We start from the raw sequence: 19,613 nt of genomic DNA, 5'->3' as shown, positions 1-19,613 counted from the left end.
TGTGCTGGGATAAAGATGAAACTTTGCAAGGATCTTTTTGCAAAAAAATAAGAAACAAAAAACCAAAAAATAAAAGCTAAAACAGAAGGAAAACCAAATCCAGACAGTTTCTACTCTCCTTTCCTGAAAACAGGCAACCACCGTGATGTCATAAACCTTCTTTAAGCCTCCGATTTTGTCTGAATCAGAATAGAAACTTCAACTTGAATTTCAGCAGCCTCCGGTGGGCCCAAACCACTAGGCTTTTGGCTATTCTGAGGCGCTTCTCAATTTTCTTATCCAAGCTGATCTCTCCAGTAAAACCAGATAAATAGCCAGAAAAAGGCAGATTAACTGTGAGTAGTGGTGTGGAGGAGATGGAATGGTGAGGATGAGTTCTCGCCAAGCAACAGCCCGTACCTCCCTGTGAGAGTCCTCCTCCTCACCTGGGTTATGCCTCGGCCTGGCTTTTTCATCTGAAATACTATTGCGGGCCACAAAATAATAACAATAATGGTAACAATAACAATAATAAAAACAACAATAACAATAATAAGAATTTTTTTGCAGAAGCGGCATTGAATCTTTTTAGTCAAAAGTTTCAGCATCCTGTATCAGGAAACAATCAACATTTTCCCATGAACAACCCCTCCATCCGTAACCATCCAGGGCTGCATGCCTGCCACCGTGCCCATGGGGTTTCTCCCTGGTTTTCACAGCCCCCATCCTGGTTCACTTCAGCCTAAGCAAGAGCAGATGCAGACTCATCCAAAGCCAAGGGGGCATGCTCAGGTGGCCAAAATGTCAGGTAGATTATACCATGGGGAATGGAAGAGGAAAAACCCACCCAGAACACATAAGGAACAAGTGGGTGAGACCTGGCATAGACCTCGGTGCAGTGCCAGGCACCTTAAGGCATCTCCCTTATCCCCAGCGCTGCCGGCCACTGAGCGACTGCATTGGACCCAACCGTTGTTTTAGATTTTCTCTATTTCCCACCTCCCCTACCCACCCCAAGAAAACAGGAACAATATTTTTACCACCAAGATAACCAGTTCAGCAATAATCAGTAAACTGCTTAAAATAAAACAGAACTAGCATTTTAATTGTACTTTGAAAGGTAGGGGCAGAATTGAAATTTTCGGTGACCTCATCATGTATCTTTTCTTTTATGCTAGTGTTCAAGCATCTCTCAGTTGGAGGATTCCTGTAGAAAAGGGTTTTTCCCCTCCTTTTGGATAAGCAACTTAGAAGTGGCAGCACAAGTGGCTCGTGAAAGCTTATAAATATTTGGAGCATAAGCAGGCAACACCAAGTTTTACATTTAACCACGTGGGCTCCAAATAAATAGCTGAAAATTGCTCTAACTATAGGTTTCAATATCAATCGGCCGATGATGGGATGCAGATCTTTCCAGAGAGGTCGGAACTCGATAGTTATTTCACTCTGCACGATCCAATCCCTAAAACCCCCCTTTTTTTTTTGAAATGTGTGCTTCCATAGAAGATGATTACATTACACAGCCTGAAAGTCCGAAACCGGGACTGGAAGATGGAGTGCAGCAGAGACTGGGAGCGTCCTCTCGACAAACGCAGTTCAGCCTCTTTGCCTCTAGATAATTTGTTATTGTAGGTTGGCTCGAATTTAAGACAGCAATGTTTCAGAAACACTTGGAAAAGCAAGCCAGCTGCAGGGAGGATATCGTTACAAATTGAGACACATGTTGTACAGGAATACCATTCTTTTCAAATACCAAAACTGTGTCTGGGGAAGTAAAGCCATGCAAATGAGTCAGAGGCAGGACCTCGGTCTGTAACGTGCCGAGGGCCTTCAACCTGCATTAGAGGCACCGAGCTGAGTGCGCACAGTTCTGCACAGGATCAAGCCCAGATATTTAATTAGCTGTAATTTTCACAGTAGAAGCAAATGTTGAATAGTTGAGGGTTCTGCAAAATGTCAGACGTTACTTCAATTCACAGCTCTCACGAGATGATCACACATGCTTCCAAACACAACCTCTGGTCCCGGGAGTGAAATGCAGCTCATTATCAAAATAGTGTCAATAAGGTAATGATTAGTAGGCCTCGGCCGTGAGGCCTCGACTGTGAGGCCTCGACTGATGGAGGCACCCAGGAATGTGCTTAACTTGCCTGCTTTGCTCTATGGGACCTAAAAATAGACAGGGAGAGACTCAGCAGGTAATCTGGAAACAAAAAGTGCTTCAGAAAAGCTTGCTCGTCAGAGTCTGATTTCCTCCTGATTTCTCGCTTTGCTTCTGCTTTGCTTGAATCTCCCACTGTTTTTTTAACAAGAATTTAATTTTATTTTAACATCTATTGCTCACCGCTTGATTATATCCAACTTTTTCACAACCACAGTCCTCAAAAGTGTTTTGCTCCTTTCTGACCAACTTTCAGGTATTGCTCGTAATACTGAGAAATAGGTTAGAAGCTCCTCACAGTTGTCTGGAGCTCACCGCTCGGCACTGAAGTTGGCCATGGTTGTTTCAGGGTCAAGCTTCACAAAGGCTATTAGGTGCTCAGCTCCTTATCGGATTTCAGCGGCAATCAGACACATACTGTCCAGGATCTCGGCCTCTGAATGTAAAGGCAACCGTTGTCTCAGATGATGTTTTTACAAGGGTGCCTGTCTGTTTTACTGTGGTCTTTGTTGTCAGGGACTTTGTATTTAATAATGAGTTGTGCTTTTTTCCCCCATAAACTTTCCCTGCGCCACTCGACAGCACAAGAACAGACTGACGGAGAGCTAGAGTCTCCCCCTATGCCCATTTTACACTTAACACTTTTGAATGCAGCCAAATCTGCTTTGCACCAACTTAAATAAAGGAGCATTAGGCCTTGTATGTATGAAAGTGCCTGGTCAGTCTTTAAAGCCTGGCAAAGAATTAGGAGTAACTCATTGTTTCGGTATGAATGTTGGTTGTACCAGCTTAAGGAATGGCATGGATAAGATGCTTATTTCAGTTCAAATAATTTTCATTTCACAAGACAATTAAAACTAATACAGGCAAGTAAGCACCGAAATGATCTCTGAAGTCAGTGGTCCCAGGTCCTGGGAGCTGCCAGGGAGGCTACAGCCTCCAGGAGCCGCAGGCGTGCAAATTTCTGTGGGTCTGTCAATCGAGCTACGGCATTTTTTGCTGGCTGAAGTTCTGGCCCCGTGTTTTGTTTCCCAGCAGCCCTAGATGCTCACTACCTTTGCAGATCAGACCAGGTGTACTTACTTTCTAAACTGGGTTCAAGAATCAGATTTCGTATTCGAAACATATGCCCTAGGAGCTTTTATAGAAAAGCAGGAGGAACCCATCAGAAATCAGCACTTGTTCCTTTGATTCAGAGAGTGTGCAGTGATCTACGGCAGCGTACCATGAGCCTGCTATTTACTGCTAGTGAGACGGAAGTCAGCGCTCCCACACCCCGGCAGCAAGATGTGGGAGCTGAAATCCACTCTGGAAGTATGTCATTTTATACTTCACCATTTTGAGAACCTTTTTTTTTTTTTTTTTTTTTTTTTTTCCCTGGGAAATCCCTTTTCGGATTTAATATATCTGAGAAGCTACACAGGCAATTTTGAAACGTAAGATCACACTGCTAGAGCCGGGCAGCTCTCAAGGGCAAAGGTTCAGTTCCAAGCAAATGTGTTTAAGGCTTTGTGGTGTTAACAGTCTCTCCTCTCCCCCTTCGGATGAATGGAAAATTTCTGTAGGCTCATAAGAAGCCAGGTGAAGGAAAACTTCTGAACCAGAAGAGCAGAAGAGTAGGTGTTAAGTGTACGAGTCCAATTACTCTGCCGATTTAAATCAGTTTAGCACCAGTGGAACTATATCCAGTTAAAATTAGCTAAGGTTCTGGCCCATAGTACTGTGTCAACGAAGACACAGGACTATGCTAAGTTTAGCATAAAAACGTGTTTAAATATATAAAATCTGTTTTCAAGTATACCTTTAAGGTCAAATTCTATCCTGATCAGAGCGAGGAGGGCAGGGTAAGATGCTGGTAGATAGATGCTACAGTGACAGGGGAGCGATAAAAACTCTTAAGGCAGAAAGGGAGGTTAATAGCTATGCCCCTTGCCTCAGGAATCCTGACCAGAGCAGGAAATCTTGTGCTGGACCATTACAGGCAGGGGAGCTCACAGTGGGATATATATTACTTCTGCTCTGAACTGGAGCGTTCTGCATGTTGTATATTTTTACGACGACAATGTATGGACTAGACAGCTGGAGGTTTGGGCCTATAACTCAGCAGATGCTGACCCCAGGACATACGGGTTGGCTCTGTAGGTGGCCATACTCCTACTCTTTCCATTACTTCTGGGAGAAATTCTGCTGACACAAGCAGAAAAACTCCCTTCTGCCCCCAACATAGGATTAGTCAACACACACACACAGAAGCTAGCTGTGAGTTTAGTGTGTGCCACTTAATTTTCTAATTTAGTTTACCATAACTGTCATGTTAAATCCAAGCAGACCTTAGTGTTTCCATTTATTTGCTTTAGGAAACCTTGACACCAAAACTGGAGGGTTAAAACTGATCCCACCTGGACATACAGCATGTAGGCAGGCAACACTAACGCTGCTAATTTTAGAAACTCACGTTGCTCTAACTTGAAAAAATAACACTCAACAGAATATTGTTCCTAGCTTCATTCCTTTATCATAGTAGGAATTTGGCACCGAGACATCTTTTGCTGGTTCTTTGAATTGCATCAAGCCAGAACAGCTTGACAGTCCACATCCTGATGGAGAGACTAAACTTTTAACATCAAGGATTATGTTGCTGATTAGCACTTCCAATAATCAAGTAATCGGTACATTAAATAATCCAGAGTTTGGCGACTTGCCCAAAAAGGTCATGCTTTCATCGATTCCTTTTTAGAAAGTCCATGTTGCTATTACACAAATTCAATCTGTCTGTCCAGAACTCTAGCGTAAAAATATTTGGCTAATTTCCTTCTTTTCATACAATTTGATGGGAAATAAAATCCAGGAAAAGTTGCACATTAGGGCAGTATGTTCAGATTTTCCAATTAGGGTAGGTGGGGAGCAAGACAGAAAAAGACAATTTTCTGGACTTTCTTCTTCTCCCGGGTTAGCGTGGCCAGTGCAATCAATGCAAACCTCCAAGGGCCCAAGTCAACACAATTATTAGTGCAGCTCCTACCCTCTTTGTATTTTAGTAGAATTTCTATGAGGTTGGGAGTCCCTCATGAGGGATCCTCCCCAGAACCAGAGTGCCGAAGGAGCCGGGTTTCACCTCCGTCCCTCCCCAGGCCTGGGCAGGAGGAGCTCATGGGAACGGCGGAGGTCAGGGCTGTGGTGTTAGGGGCTGCACCCACTGATGCTCTGCTCCCCCTGCTCGTCCCCTCTGTACAGACACGGGCAGGCTCTGAGCCCTGTGCAGCCTTCACAGACAGACTGCTGGGAGGCCAGAAATCTAAGCAGCCCCCCTGCTTTCCTGGACTGGCTATTACCAGCACTAGTGAAAGGAGGGCTCTGCATGAAACCAAAGAGTCCTCACCTCAAATCAATCATCAGAGCTGCACAAATCACTTGTGCGTGCCTTGGGAGGCTCAAAACCCACCCGCATTTCACTGAGGTACCCACTGGAATGAGATGGTTATCACGCTGTTTATTTCTGCAGAGTATTTTGGGTATCCTCTTTCCCTTGAAGCACACAAGGATCCTGGTCTCACATCTCTTGTGCAGAGAGGCTACTTCTTTTCTCTTTGTGGAGAAAGGAGGGGATGAACACAGACTGACTAACAACCATCACCATGCCATGCTGTGCTATTGCACAAAGCCCAGAGGCACGGCAGACACCTAGGCTGGGCTTTTTAACTTTCAGTGTCTATGGGGACATCTAAGTCTGTGCCAGTCACCCTAAGTTTCCTTCACAGCAGGGAGAAACAGGCACTCCTAGGGCACAGTTCGTCTGAGCTGTCTTAGTTGTCGACTTCAGGATAAGCTCAGCTGTCTCTTTGAAGTGCCTGCTTCTCTACGTTGATTTTAAAGAGAGTTTGGACAATTAGCTCAGCTGTGTCTTCATTCCCGATGTCTATATTGGGTCAGATTAATCTTGCCTGGCAACCTGAAAACTTTCCTCGGTGAATGGAGAAATGGTTATTCCTGAGGACAACCACAGTGGCAGTTATTGACATTAAGAGAATACAAAGAGCTGAGGACAATGACTGAGTGATGAAGCATCCGTCTTGTCTTTTCAATGCAGCTTGTTCAGTTTGCCCACTTTCTCTGTCAAATACTATCCGTGAAGTGATGTCATGTACAATCAGGCAAAAATACACAACTCGGTGAAGCCAGAACTCTCTCTGAGTTTTAAGGCTTTGAGTCTGGATGATGCTAAACCCTTCCTGGGATTGGGACCTTTGAAAGGTGGCATTACTGCAGCCTGGATGGTCTGGGCAAGCATAAATAGATGCTAAGGACCAGCCTGTCTTTGACTACAGTGTCAGCACACAAATGTGCAAGTCTCTTAGCACTGGCTGGAAACAAACCACAGCTATGGGGAGCTTGAGCAAGGCGGGAAAGGATGGGTTAATCACGGCTCTCCTAGAATTAAATAAAAGGGATACAGTCAAATAGTGGCCTTCTCACTAGATCAAATCATGACCCTTAGGTAAAAGCATGTGTACATTTATGAAGAGACGATCTTCCAAGCTCCAAAGGTGGCATACCGGGGTTTGCAATAAAGATCTCGCTGCTGAGAGGGACATATAGTCCATCCATACCTCAGAGGTGGGTAGGGGGATCCCCACTAGCAGGGCCTAGTAGTGTGTAAAGATTTTAAATATTCATTTGACCTCTGAGTTATTGTATATGTTGGTTAGTAGTCCAAGCAAGTTATAGTTGTCCTCTGTCCTTACAAATGTATCTTTGAAATGTGTCAGCACATGCCGAGAGCAAAGAATAATGGTTCTGTTCCACCAAAGAAAGTAAATAAATATTGTTTGTGATCAAGGGAAATAACGTTTCTGGCACTGCAGCCAGCACAGGGAACGCAGCGTTAACAAATAAAAAGGGAGTCCTGACTATACTGCGGTATCTTTGATGGTGCAATTAGCCTGCGCTGATGGAGCAGGGAGATGTTTCAATGGCCCAGATTCCACAGCCTGCTGCTATCTGTGGTTGTAGGTGCCAAGCCCTTCAAGGCAATATTCGTATTGCACCGCTGCAGTCACTATTTGTGCTACCAGGGACAGGGATTTACTGGAGGCTACAGAATATTCCACGGATTGTAATGAAATCTGGCATGTCATCAAGCCACATCCGGCAAACCGTCAGTATTTTACTGCTGAACAGATTTCTTGCAACACCCACCATTTTCCCTTTTCTTGAAAGAAGCTCTCCACGCTTGCGAATCTAAACAAATGCAATTACATTTGTTTCTTGCTCACAGGTTTGAAGCAACAGACATATATTAAACTAACAGTTTTACAAAGGCGCTGTTTTATCAGAGGGATTCAGTAGGCTGGGAATAGGGAATGAAGGGTGGGGGGTTTCTGCCTCTGGAGCATTATCCTTGGACAGCCACGGTTGTTGGTGGACTTTCCCGTATCTCTGCCTTGCTTTGCAGCCCTACCAGGAACCACACACGTATAACAGCCGCAGGGCTGGGGGAAACCTCAACTGCTTTTCTAAGGTGGGACACTTGCACCAAAGGCAGATACCTCAGGTAAGAGAGTAAAGCCCCATGGCACAGGTCTTGCTGAGATAAGCTACAGCAGGCAGGTCACAAAGAGCAGGCAGTCCCTACGCACTGATACCCGAGGAAGGAAAGCTCAGGGAGAGGGGGTTCACTCCCCGGAGAACAGCCTGGCTGAAAGCCAGGGTGCAGTCTGGAGGCAGACCCAAGTAAGATGGTTGGAGATGACCATTTGGTAAGTCAATTGGATCTGAGCTAGCAGGAAGCAGCTGGGTAGTCCCGCTCTGTGCTATGCTGTAGGGCAATTTCAATCATCATCATGAAGGCTTGAGTTGCTGCGTAACTCAGCTGGAATAAGTAAGCAGATTAATGGCCCAGACCTAAACCATATCCTAGGCAGAAAACCACTGACTTTGACATACACAACACAATAATTTCACAGCCAGCACCATCATGAAATGTTCTGTGAGCAAAAGTGTAATGAGGCTGCTGATGGATGGAGTACTGACAAGTACAGATGCAATACAACACAAAGAACAGTATTAAAACATAAATACCAACAGTATTCTGAAAGTGCTGATAAATCGGGATCTGTTTCTTGTTTCACAAAGGCCACATCCACAAGAGTTTGACCTCATACCTGAAAATACTCATTCTACTCACACAGAAGGCAGTAGTGATTACACAAACCTTTACTTATTCTGATTTCGAATTCGGAGACACCTCCTTTTCAATGGTGGCTCCAGATCCTCTGGCCCTGTGCTGAGTATTGGCGTTGAGATAATGCACGGCGCGATAGCAGTCTTTTCTGCTGGTTTTGGCACAGGCTGGATCACGCAACCTGTCTTGGGCAGCATCCGCAAAGCATACGCATGGTCCTCGTCTGCTGGATTGTTAAGGTTCGGGTCCTGTTTGTCTCCCCCTGTAAGGGGCTCTTCCCCAGTCTTCTTGCCAGCATCTCCCTCAAGGTGGCAGTTTGATGCGCAGTTGTTCTCCTTTACGGACTCCAGCTCGCTCACCGCCAGCTCCTCCGGGGGCTGGGGCTTTTTCGGCTCCTGGGGCGGCTCCGGGTTCTTGGAACCCTCCGTGCTCTTCGTGCCATTCACAATGACATTGCACACCGCTGCACCAGCTTCCAGTCCCGGCGTGCCGGAGGCCAAGGAGACGGGACAGCAGTGAGCTCCGTCACTGCACGGTAACGTTTTTGAGTCAACTGGGCTGCAGTTGTCCCTGCAGTCGCTGCAGTTCCTTTTGTCTGAGCTACCAAAAGCCAAATTTACAACACTGTTAGGTTCACGTTCAACTTTCACTTGGGCATGTAAAGCCCTGTGGATAACATTGTGCAGCCTAGACCGGTGACCTACTGTTAGGTCTATCACACCGTCCTGTGGACCCTGTAGCACACTGGGGAAACCAAATTTACTGTTCACTGGACTACTAGGTCTGACAGTCAAGTCAACAACTTCATTTTTACTGTGCTCCTGAAGCACTTGAGCTTGATTTAGGGACTGGCCTGAGCAGCTCGGTGACGAGTCAGAGGATTTAGACGATCCTTGCTTTGACTCTCGAGGGGATGAAGAGCTATTGGTTGGCTTTGCCCCAGGCGTCTCGCTGGAGGTACTCGGAATGAAGCTTTCACCGTTGCTGGAGAAGCCATTGGGGGGTTTGGAGTCGTTGATGTGAGGGATGGGGATGGGAATGGGGATGGGGACGGGCAAAGGGACAATGACAGGATATGGCACTAGTAGAGTCGGGGGTGGCACCAGCGGGGCAAGGGATGGCAATCCAAAGTTCATCATCTGTGGCATAGGCATAGGACCATTTGGCATCATGCTGACAGGGGGAAAGGGAAGACTGGGCAAAGGAGCTCCAGGAGGGGGAGGTGGCAACAAGCCTGGAGGATTCCCAGGCATGGTAGGTGTTGTGGGCGGATGGATATGAGGGGAAAGCATCGGCCTGTGCATGGGGCTAGAGGTGGGACCCATATTTCTGGGACCACCTGGTGGGGGACCGATTCCAGGAATCATTGGATTTGACAGAGGGCTGTTAGGGTTTGAGGCATGGTGAGGCGGCCCACGAATAAATGGTGGACGGATTTGCTGCATAATTTGCTGTTCCATGAATATGGGCAGAGGAACTGGCCCACGGTTTGTCATCACCATGGGAGGACTGCGAGGTGGGACACCAATTGGAGGCACAATGCTAGCAGGTGGCTGGACAGAAACTGGTGGAATATTTGGATTCTCACTGATGGGAATAGGTTTGGGAACTGGCGTGGGGATTTTAGTGACAGAGCAGTTGGCAGTGTCAGACGGAGAGGCAGTGGTAGACGCTGATGGTCCAGGACCTTGAATTTGGCCAGCTGCAGACGCTGGGGATGGGGCTTTTCTCCGAGCATCTGCTAGCGGTATATTCCAAGAATCTGGAGTCAGCAGCTGCACCCCAGTGCCTTCTGCTTTATTTTCGACTGGAGGATGTAATGTACTGCACAGTCCAGCTGGAAGATTGGCCTGTGTCTCTTTGTAGAAAATGTCCATTTTGTACTGATTGAGACATTTTGCACTGCAGAACTGAAGCCTTCTTTCCCCGTCCCCAAAATCCAGATACTCTTTTGTGTGTCTTATGTGCTTACACCAGTCACATACCTACAACACAGTAATAAAATCAAATCAGGTAAGAAAAGCAATCTTCTCTTCATAGTGTTATTTCAAAAGTCATTTTTCAGTTGCTTTCTAAATACATTATTTTTCTAGCAGAAAAAAAATAGTTACGTTTGTGAAAACTGCTTTTTTTGCTCCAAAATATTGGTGAATTGAATGCTACTCCCTTTTCTGGCTCCCATGATCTCTATTCTACCTTATATAGTACATTATATATCTTAAACCCATACCACAGAGAAGAATCCTCAGCTGGCATAAACTGTTACAACACGCATATGTAAGTATACAAAATCCGTATGAGTATGGCTGTGATTACTCCGTAGCGGTAATTTAAGCACACCTGTACTGCCTGGGATGCCATGCTACACAAGAAGTATGATAACTGGAAAAGGACTCAGAAAGTTGCTGAAAATGAATGCAAATCATTTCAGCTAAACTGCAGCACACTGTAACATTTAGTATTCTATTAAGAGTATCAAATAGTAAGTTGGAAAGGGTGTGGTATTTTAAAATGGCACCATGAAGCAAAAAAGCATAATTCATCCTTTGCCCGTCATTCCAAGGAGAAACTTGGAAATAGTCAGGACATTTGTGTGAGGTTTGAATAGTCCCAATTCGTGATGTTTCGGCAAGCTGGAATTATATTCTGAGCTGTTTGCCCACTCTTGTGTACGACTCACTTTGAGTAAAACTTCTTGGCAAGCAAGGGCCTATTTAGCAACTTTTCAAATACTATGGCAAAAAGTTTGCATTGCAGACTCATTTTTGTTTTGTTTCCCTGCTTTCCATTTAATCAATTTCTGTGTTGCTATTGGTGTGGTGAAGGCATAGCCAATTTTTTTTAAAGTAAGGCTGCAGAAGTAATTAAGCTGTGAAAGGTTTTCCCAGTTGTAAACCACTAGACACCAAAGTTCAAAAAATAGTCATTCTAGGCTTCAGAATCCATTACTTCAGAGAAATTATTGTGATTTCATTAACACATTAATTTTGCAACACCAACAGCTCTCACAGATGGTGAAGACATGATCTACAATTCAAATATGACTCTTGTTTGCACAAATGCCTTTCCTTCATATGGCATTTTAAACAAGAATTAATATGAGTAATCTTGCCATAGCTATAAACAGATAAACAGATGTCAGATTTTTCAGTGCCTTACTTTTTTGTCAGAATTTCACACACACAAAAAAACCATTTTTGTCATTTACATTAGTTCTCAAAATACTCCATTGACAGAGATTTTTGGTGCTTTCTATCAGCATGTTGAGCCTATGACCATGTCAGAATACATCCTGGTATTGTTTGTTCTGCCTTTTCCAAATAGCCCATATTAGCTTGTTTTGAAATGACTATATCTTTTGTACAAAAAAAAAAAAAAAAAAAAAAAGATTGTGAAAAGACTGCATTAAAAGGATAATTAATTTTAATAACTATTGGCCATATAAACAATTCCAAACAACATATGTCGGGCATCTGATTACCCATCTCATTTAACTCTCAGCTTTCCTTTAATATAAACAGTGGTGACATTTTTGAGTTTTCAGTAATGTATCTTTAATATATATATATACACACACACACATATACACCCCCACATCCCCTATGTGCTATGGCTATTAGCCTGTTTACTTTAACTCCCCAACCTTTGGGTTATCCGGTCAGGTTGCTATTTGATTCCCTCTCCTGCCTCCCCACTCCATTCACACACTCACACACACACACACACTCCCTCTCTCTACCACGAAGTTTTTATCCCAACATTTAAATCAAACTAAATAATGACTTGAGAAGTAGCAACTGTTAAGTCACTCCTGAAGTTTGGGAATGCAGGGCCCAGATTTTTAGCCTGGGCACACGGACTCAGTGCCACGTGAGATAAAGCAGAGGGGGTGCTGGTGCTGCTCAACACGTCCGGCATTAGGACGGGCGTATTTCCAGCACGATGCCCCATGCAAGGAAGAAAATTTCCTGGTGCATTACAAACAGGGCCAGCCCTGCATCGGACACACACTGACGATGTAGCGCCCTAAAAAACATGGACAAAAAGGCCGTCAAACGCACAGAAGAGTCGAGATAAATGCCTCCGCTGCCATGGCACATGCATCCCCCCAAGGCGTAGGGCAGACTGGAAGCAGGAGTGCATGGAGGAAGGCAAAGCGGGGGCACCCCCACTTCCAAGGGCCCCCGGGTTTTACCAGGCATCGGCTCTCCCTCTGCTCCCTGCAGGAAGGCTCAGCGGCCATTGCAGGCAGCACCGGAGCTGGGCAATCCCTCGACGCAAATAGTGCAAACACGCAGCAGTAGGCACTGAGCCATCCCGGGTATTTGTCATGGGTATGGGTTTTGCCACCCACCTGGCAAGTTAACACAGGATGAGCTGATGGAAACCCCTTATAACTGACCTCCTGAAATCTTCTGACTTGCCACTGTTTTCCAAGCAGACAAAAGGGGCATTTGCGAGTGTACACCACGAGTTAATAAGGCACTATTTAACTCAATAAAGCTGCTGAATTTACCTTAAAGTCATTTTTGATTGAGAGCTCACTGCTGTAGCCACAAAACACTATCTTTTTGCATGTATGGAATCGGGATGTAAACCACTGTGCTCCTTCCACCACTTGCAGGGTATGCTCTTGCCCCAAGGGCTGTGCAAAGAGGCAGGGGGTCTTCACATGTACCCCAAGAGCTGCACAAAGAGGTACCAGAAGCTCCCAGCTGGCTCCCAAGGAAGGCTAGGGGAAGGATGAAGCCCACCCCGGGCATCACCCACCAAAACAGTGCCTGCTTGCAGGGGAAAGATGAAGAGGAGACCGGTCCTGGAGGCGGCTGCTGTACAGGATGGGGCAGGACTCCAGATGCAGGTGCTTCCCCGATTTAGTCCTGGGATGGTGCAGCTAAGACTTGCCCTTCCTTTGGGGCAAAGGAAGCGAAGCAACTTGTGAGCCTGCTGCCAAAGAAGCACCTGAGAAACACGAGAGTAAACGCAGCCTCCTTATCTTTCTAGGAAGGGCCCCCTCAGTGACTTTAATTAAACAGACTGAAAGAAAAATACAGTGCTAAAAAATCTTGTGGCATCTTTTCTAATAATTTAATTTTATTAGTTATCAGGTGAAAAATTCACTGAAATACTTTAGCGTTTTATTGCTGTATTGATTTGTTTATCTCAAGTGGGCTTCTATGTCACTCCTAGCTAAACAAACATTTTCTCTTCCTTGGTAAAATATTTAGAAATCCTGCTTAGAAATTCTCTACTGATTTCTCCTGTTTTCAATAATTCACTGAGGTACAAGTAACTCTGAAGTCTGCCTGCCTCACTCACATATTGATCACAGACCGTTCTGTATATTTTATCACTAGATAAAATTAATCACAGCCACAGAAATTAAAGGCAGCGATTCTGTTCCTCTGAACATCCTGGATAGACCAAATATCTAATAATTATCTCATTGATTTTATGCAACATCTCAAAGTGTCGAAGTTAACATCAGTGAGAAATGTCTATCTACTACATTCATGTATTTCAGTACTTTCTTTCTTTCTTCTTTCTTTCTTTCTTTCTTTCTATCTATCTATCTAAGCAATCAGTCTATGCTGCTTATTTAAGTTATAAGTATAAAATGTGCATGTCATACGCAGGTAATATGACACCTTACAATACCATACTAAAAGGCAGAAAACCAGTCCCTACGATGAGGAGGAAATTACTGGAGGAGAAAAAATGTCACTTAAGAATTAATGAATCAAGTCTGTCTTACAGGATTGATCATTTAAGATGAGGTCAATGAATTTATGATACAAATGGCTATATCACTAGAGGTAATAAAACGGAGCAATATCATTCATTTTACATCTAACTAATGACGTGCTCAGAGTAATTACAGACTTCTTCTAAAAGCCTACACTGATTAGTTCAGATGTGATAGGTGAACCATATATATCTTTCCGTTCAATAAAATAACATTTTCTTATCTGTAAAACACACAGCCAATGTCTTATTTTTTAAGTACTTGCATTCCATACAGAACATCGTCATTCTTCACAACCAGCTCAAAATCTCTCTGTTAATTTATTCCTTCTGCTTCTCTTTTCCTGCCTCATCCTTTCCCTTCACCATACAACCAAGAGAGGAGCTAAACAGTCGCAGAGTGCTCGTAACGCTGCGCATTGGATTTGGTAGTGCTTACGCATGGGAGTAGCTCCCCAGGGTTTCAGCGGGATTAGTCACGAGAGTTAATGCTGCGGGATCACGTTGGGAGGGTCTGACCCAGCTCCCGTGGAAAACAATGGAGAGACTCCTCTTTAATGCGATCAGTTGGCTTTGGGTCTGACGCTTAACGCCAGCCTCCGCTCACCCTGGGGTCGGCAGGAGCCTTGCCCCTGACCTCAACAGGAGCAAGGCACGGCTGGGGATTCTGGAAGGAACTGCGGCAGAAATTCCCATAGCACAAGTTAACAAAAGGAATGCACGGGAAGAAAATAAACGCCACGGGGCTGAGTTTCGGACTTTTCCTAACAAACACAGGCAAAGCAACCATTTTGCACATTTCTACCCAAAAGGAGGTGGGACCGGTAGCGGTGTGACTGACAAGGAGCGTGAACATTTCCGAGATAAAGGGTCAGACCTTGCAAGGTGCTAACAGATCCCCTACGCACCTTCATCTCCCTTGGAAAACACTCCTAGGACCACTCTTGGGCAAGCACACTTCACACCGCGAATGCCAGAACACAAACCCTGAATGACAGAAAGATCAGTAATAAGATAACTGCCTATCTCATTCAGCCGTAATGCAACAACCCTCAAGAAGATTAAATTTACCTAACTGGGGCATGTCCAACGCTGAACAACAGAATGAACGTTTCCTTCAGTACATTTAATGTATTTATATTTTAGTGGCGGGTTGCCAGTGTGCTACTTATAAGCTCAATGACTTGATATCATTCATCCGCTTTCCTGTGAAACACGCAGCAATCTACACCAGGAGACGACTCAGAAGACACTGCATCAGCAGAAACACTACTCGCACCTGATACGGGAACACCGAGGAAGCCAGGACCGAGGGATCCTGTAACGCTCCGATTTCTTTGATACAAAGAGGGGAAAAAAGCCATTCCTGTTGGCATCTGTATCTTTATTTTGATAGGAACGTCCAAAGCGGAGTCCAGACGTGGCCACGACGTTGCTCCGTGGGCACAACACAGGCATCCTGCTGTGCTTAAAGCTTGGGCTTTAGGCACAGGGTGATTAATACTTTAATCGTCTGTCAAATGCAGGCACAAAGTTCATCCATTAGTGCAGTCCACCACTAACCTCTGAACCATAATCTAGTATCAGACACTACTTCATTAAGAAATACATTTGCTAAAATCTGTCTGTGGAGGTATTTACATCAGCCGGAGAGAAACCAGGAATGAGTAGCATGCAAACACCACCGCTGTGATGAAAGAGAGCCTGTGCCTTATACACAGTACTTTGGACTAGTATCAGCTCCCTGGTAAAGCTTAGTGAGAGGACAGAAAGGGGTCACTAGGGCAAAGACAGTCCCTTTTCAGCTTCTCCAGAACCAGAGGGTGACGAATGAAGCTCCCTTCCTTGCTCAGGAGAACGCCGTCGTGAGACACCTTGCACAAAGGAGGGCCGCATTGCATCCTGAGGACCAGGCTCTTATCAAAGATGCCGAAACATGGGACTGAAGATTATCAAAGCCTTGCTTCCTGGCATAAAATCCATGTATTCAACTTTGCTGAGTAGTTTCTACTCCCTTTTCCCACTGTGGTATCCAGCTGCTGTCTCTTCATATACGCTCAGGCATACACTCTGGCTTCACGGACACCGCTGCACATTTCCTATATCCCATTCTGGCCCTGGTTTCCTTTCCTTTTAGTCCAGACTGTGTCCCAGGCCCTTCCCTGCAGTTTCCACGCCTGCCATCCACCCAGGATGTGCGAGGCGTGGAGGCAGAGGCTCCCACCCCATCCCAAAAGCCGCAAGGCGAGGAGACAACCCCCCTACCCCTGGACACGCTCCTGCCTTGCAGCCAAGCGAGAACCCGACACACCAGCCACATGTTTTTCAGCAAGGGCTCAAGTTTTTTGAAGCCTGCCAAACATTGGACGCGGCAGCAATCTAGAAATTAGGAAGTGGCTTGAAACGCACATACAGAGGTTTCTAGTAAACAGCCAAATGAGTCACAACTAATGCTCCTACACACGGCTCAGTCAGACCCTTTGCAGATCACCCAGCGGCCGCCGCGGCATGGACGCCAAGGCACCTTGCCACCTGGACCCCTCACAAGGCTGTGAAGCACTCCCAGCAGGATGCCAGGGGAAAATTCAGTCTATCAGAAGGAAAGAAACCTAGATCTTTGTGTCCTGAAGAACTATGTGCCTATCTTTAAAGGGCAAAGGAGTGCGAAACCTCTCTCAGTTGTCCTCGCCAGCTCCCCCAGCTTGTTGGGCAACATGGCTGCCTGCTCCCTCCCTTCTTTCCTCCATTTATCCACCACCAAGGCTCCTCTTCGGAGCAGGTCACCTAAAAGGTAATGGTAATTTCTAATCAAATCCCCTCATAGACCTCGCCCGCGGTGCTAAATCCTGCACGCAGCCCCACCTCTGCAGCCTGTTGCATGACCAAGCACAGAGAAACTTTGGGGCAAGAGCTGTACCTTGAGTGTAAACGTATTCAACACTTGTGAGCACAGAGAAGCCGCGGCCCCAGTGGGGCTCTGGGTTGGCCTGACCCCTCCTGCAAACTGCAACTTGGCGGTCTGTCCTGACTCTTCCCTCCCTGCCCTGCTCACCTTCCCTGGAGCTGCCCCTGGGGAAGCAAAGCCCTTCCCGGGTTGGGAAGACGCTGCTCAGCTGTTAGCACCCACACACACAGCAATTTGTTTGACATAAAGATTGTTCCAAGGCACTGGAGGTGCCTTTTAGCATTTTCTGACTCAGAAAAAAGATGAATATTAAGAAGTGCAAGGTAGGCACCCTGCTGTACCGACTGGGAAAGCCGAGCTGATTGGGAAGATCTGCAGAAGGACACGGCCGTGCTCCGCTCAGATGCGCGGGGTCAGAGTGAGGAAGAGGAGGGGAGTACGTTCCACCCAGAGACAATGGCAAATGACAAACTCCTTTGAGAGTTTAGAGATAATCAGCACAATGGAATGGAAATTCATAATGTAAAGGCTTTTTTGCTTATCCTAATGCTGTTGTGCTTCCTTCCCAGCTGATTGAGTTATCACAAAAGGTATTCCGCTGCCAGCACCCTGCGCCAAATGACGGAGCGGGCACAGCCTCGTCAGAAGCCGCACAACCCACCATCGCTCACCAAGGTGTCCCGCGTCTCCCTACCCAATCCTCCTCCAAAACACCCACCCTGGACCTGCTCAGGCTTCCTCTCGAGAGGGACTGGGTAGCCCGGGGCACGGCCGCTGCCTGAGCAGGGTACACAGGGGTCTGCATGTCCAGCACAGCAGCCACTGCACGCTGGCCCGTGGGGTGGGGGGCTTTGGTCCGGGGGTCCCTGGCAGGGATGCAGACTGTCCCCAAAGGGGGAGGGCAGTTCACAGCATCTACTTTCAAGATGGCTGTAACCAAGACACCGCCTCAGCTGCCGTGACTGGGAATTGATGCTCTTTCACTACCAAATGCCAAACAATACTAGTAACAGGCATAATCCAAAGTGTGGCTCTAAGCAGTTATCCAGCCTCGATCACCATTTTCAATGTGCTTACTGCAAGACATTCAGCATGTTTATTGTGGCAGGATTTCTCTGTCCAAGATGGCTCGTGATAATTTTTTATGATTGTTCCACTTGAATGGAGTGATTATTATAAAAAATTAAAAAAAAAAAAATCATTCCAGCTGAAACCTGCTGCGAAGGAACCCCGAGGCAGGCTCTAACACACTGTGAATGTGGTTACAATATAGCTCGTAGCGATGCTAGGTGTGAAGGAAAACAGATTTTTACAATGTTTGGAGCTTTGTGCAAAAACAGTTGACAAAACAGAACACTGCAGTCGCCTACAACTTGAAACTGTCCTGTGACTAGTTTCTCTCTGTTTAAAAGAGACCAAAGCTTGCCTGCTTACTTGCTTTTCCTTTTCCCGATGCAACCCTCCTAAACTTCTTGTCCTCCTGAAAATCTTTACCACCGTTTTTTGAGGAGCGAATACTGACTTTATGTCATTTAAATGCAAGACCCACTCTGTCTCCATTTTTCATCCTAATTATGCAAAAGTCTAAGCTACATGAAGCATAAGGAGAAAATAGAGCTATTTGGTAATTAATGGCTAATGATAAATTGATTTCATTTTTTGAATCATTGCAGTTGTCATCTGTGGTATTTAAAACAGCCTTTTCAAAGCCCTTGCATTCCTCTGTGTTGGGGGGCTTTTTGATGTTACCAGCCAAAAGCCATGAATGTAAGTTATGCTAATGCCCAGTGGAAATCCAGGTTGGGTCTTGTTTCATCAGAGTGGCTACATATTTGATTTTGTATATAAACAGCTGAGCTCCGTGTTTTCAACTTCAGTCTGAGGCTTTGAAACCACAGGAGGAACTTCGGATCTGAAACCACTGGTGAAGCCCACAATATGGTGGGTGAAACTTCAGGGAAAATGAATGTCATGTGAGGTGGGGCTTGCCAAGAGGGAAGTTCTTCTCCCCAGAAACCTTCCTGGCTGAAATAACACAGAATGGGACAATAACAGCATTTAAACCTTAAAATCCTTAATGTGGCGTTTTTACACTTGTACCATACAAGAGCTGATTACAGGGCACATCTGCACTGCTGTTTCAGTAGTGGCTAAGGCCACCACTCCAGCGGTGACAGAAGTCCTAAATAAAACTAAGATGATGCAGAAGATGAAAAGAGGGCAAGAGCGGGAGAGAGAGACGGGGGGTTTACACACCCTCAGCAGGACAGACAACCTGTCTCACCCAGACTCATATTGCAGAAATGCCTGAAGAACACCTAAGCCTGAATGCCCTCTCCACGGGTAACACAGGCCCCGAGAAAGCTCATCCCACTGTGAGTCCACTGGCCTTTGAGCATAACTATGTCGTGCAAGAGACTGTGGGGCAGAGCAAACCCTGGCTCAAGCCATCACGTCCCAAGCTCAACTCTCCAGCTCCCATCAAGGCTCAAGCTCATCAGACGGCTGCCACAGATCTGTAAGCAGTAGCCCAGCATTTTCATGGTGTTGTGCCCACACAAAAAGGCCAAGAGACAGTTCCTCTTCCTGACTTAACCTGGTCTGACAGGAGACCACTCAAGTGTGTCTGCAGCCTCCTTCTT

At 45.8% G+C, this 19,613-nt stretch overlaps 1 protein-coding gene across 2 annotated transcripts in view; it reads right to left on the bottom strand.

Moving 5' to 3' along the window:
• SOBP (sine oculis binding protein homolog) overlaps positions 1–19,613 on the bottom strand; it is a 116,478-nt gene that overhangs the window by 7,609 nt on the left and 89,256 nt on the right. For both annotated transcript variants that reach the window (XM_072855608.1, XM_072855607.1), the window contains one exon: positions 8,352–10,306. In XM_072855608.1, the coding sequence (XP_072711709.1) occupies positions 8,354–10,306 (1,953 nt within the window). In that variant the 3' untranslated portion in view covers positions 8,352–8,353. The remainder of the gene's footprint in view (positions 1–8,351; positions 10,307–19,613) is intronic.

This window comes from Ciconia boyciana, chromosome 3, assembly GCF_034638445.1.
Source record: "Ciconia boyciana chromosome 3, ASM3463844v1, whole genome shotgun sequence".
NCBI lineage: Eukaryota > Metazoa > Chordata > Aves > Ciconiiformes > Ciconiidae > Ciconia > Ciconia boyciana.
The sequence above is the reverse complement of the archived record's forward strand: the minus strand, read 5'-3'. Positions and strand labels throughout refer to the sequence as shown.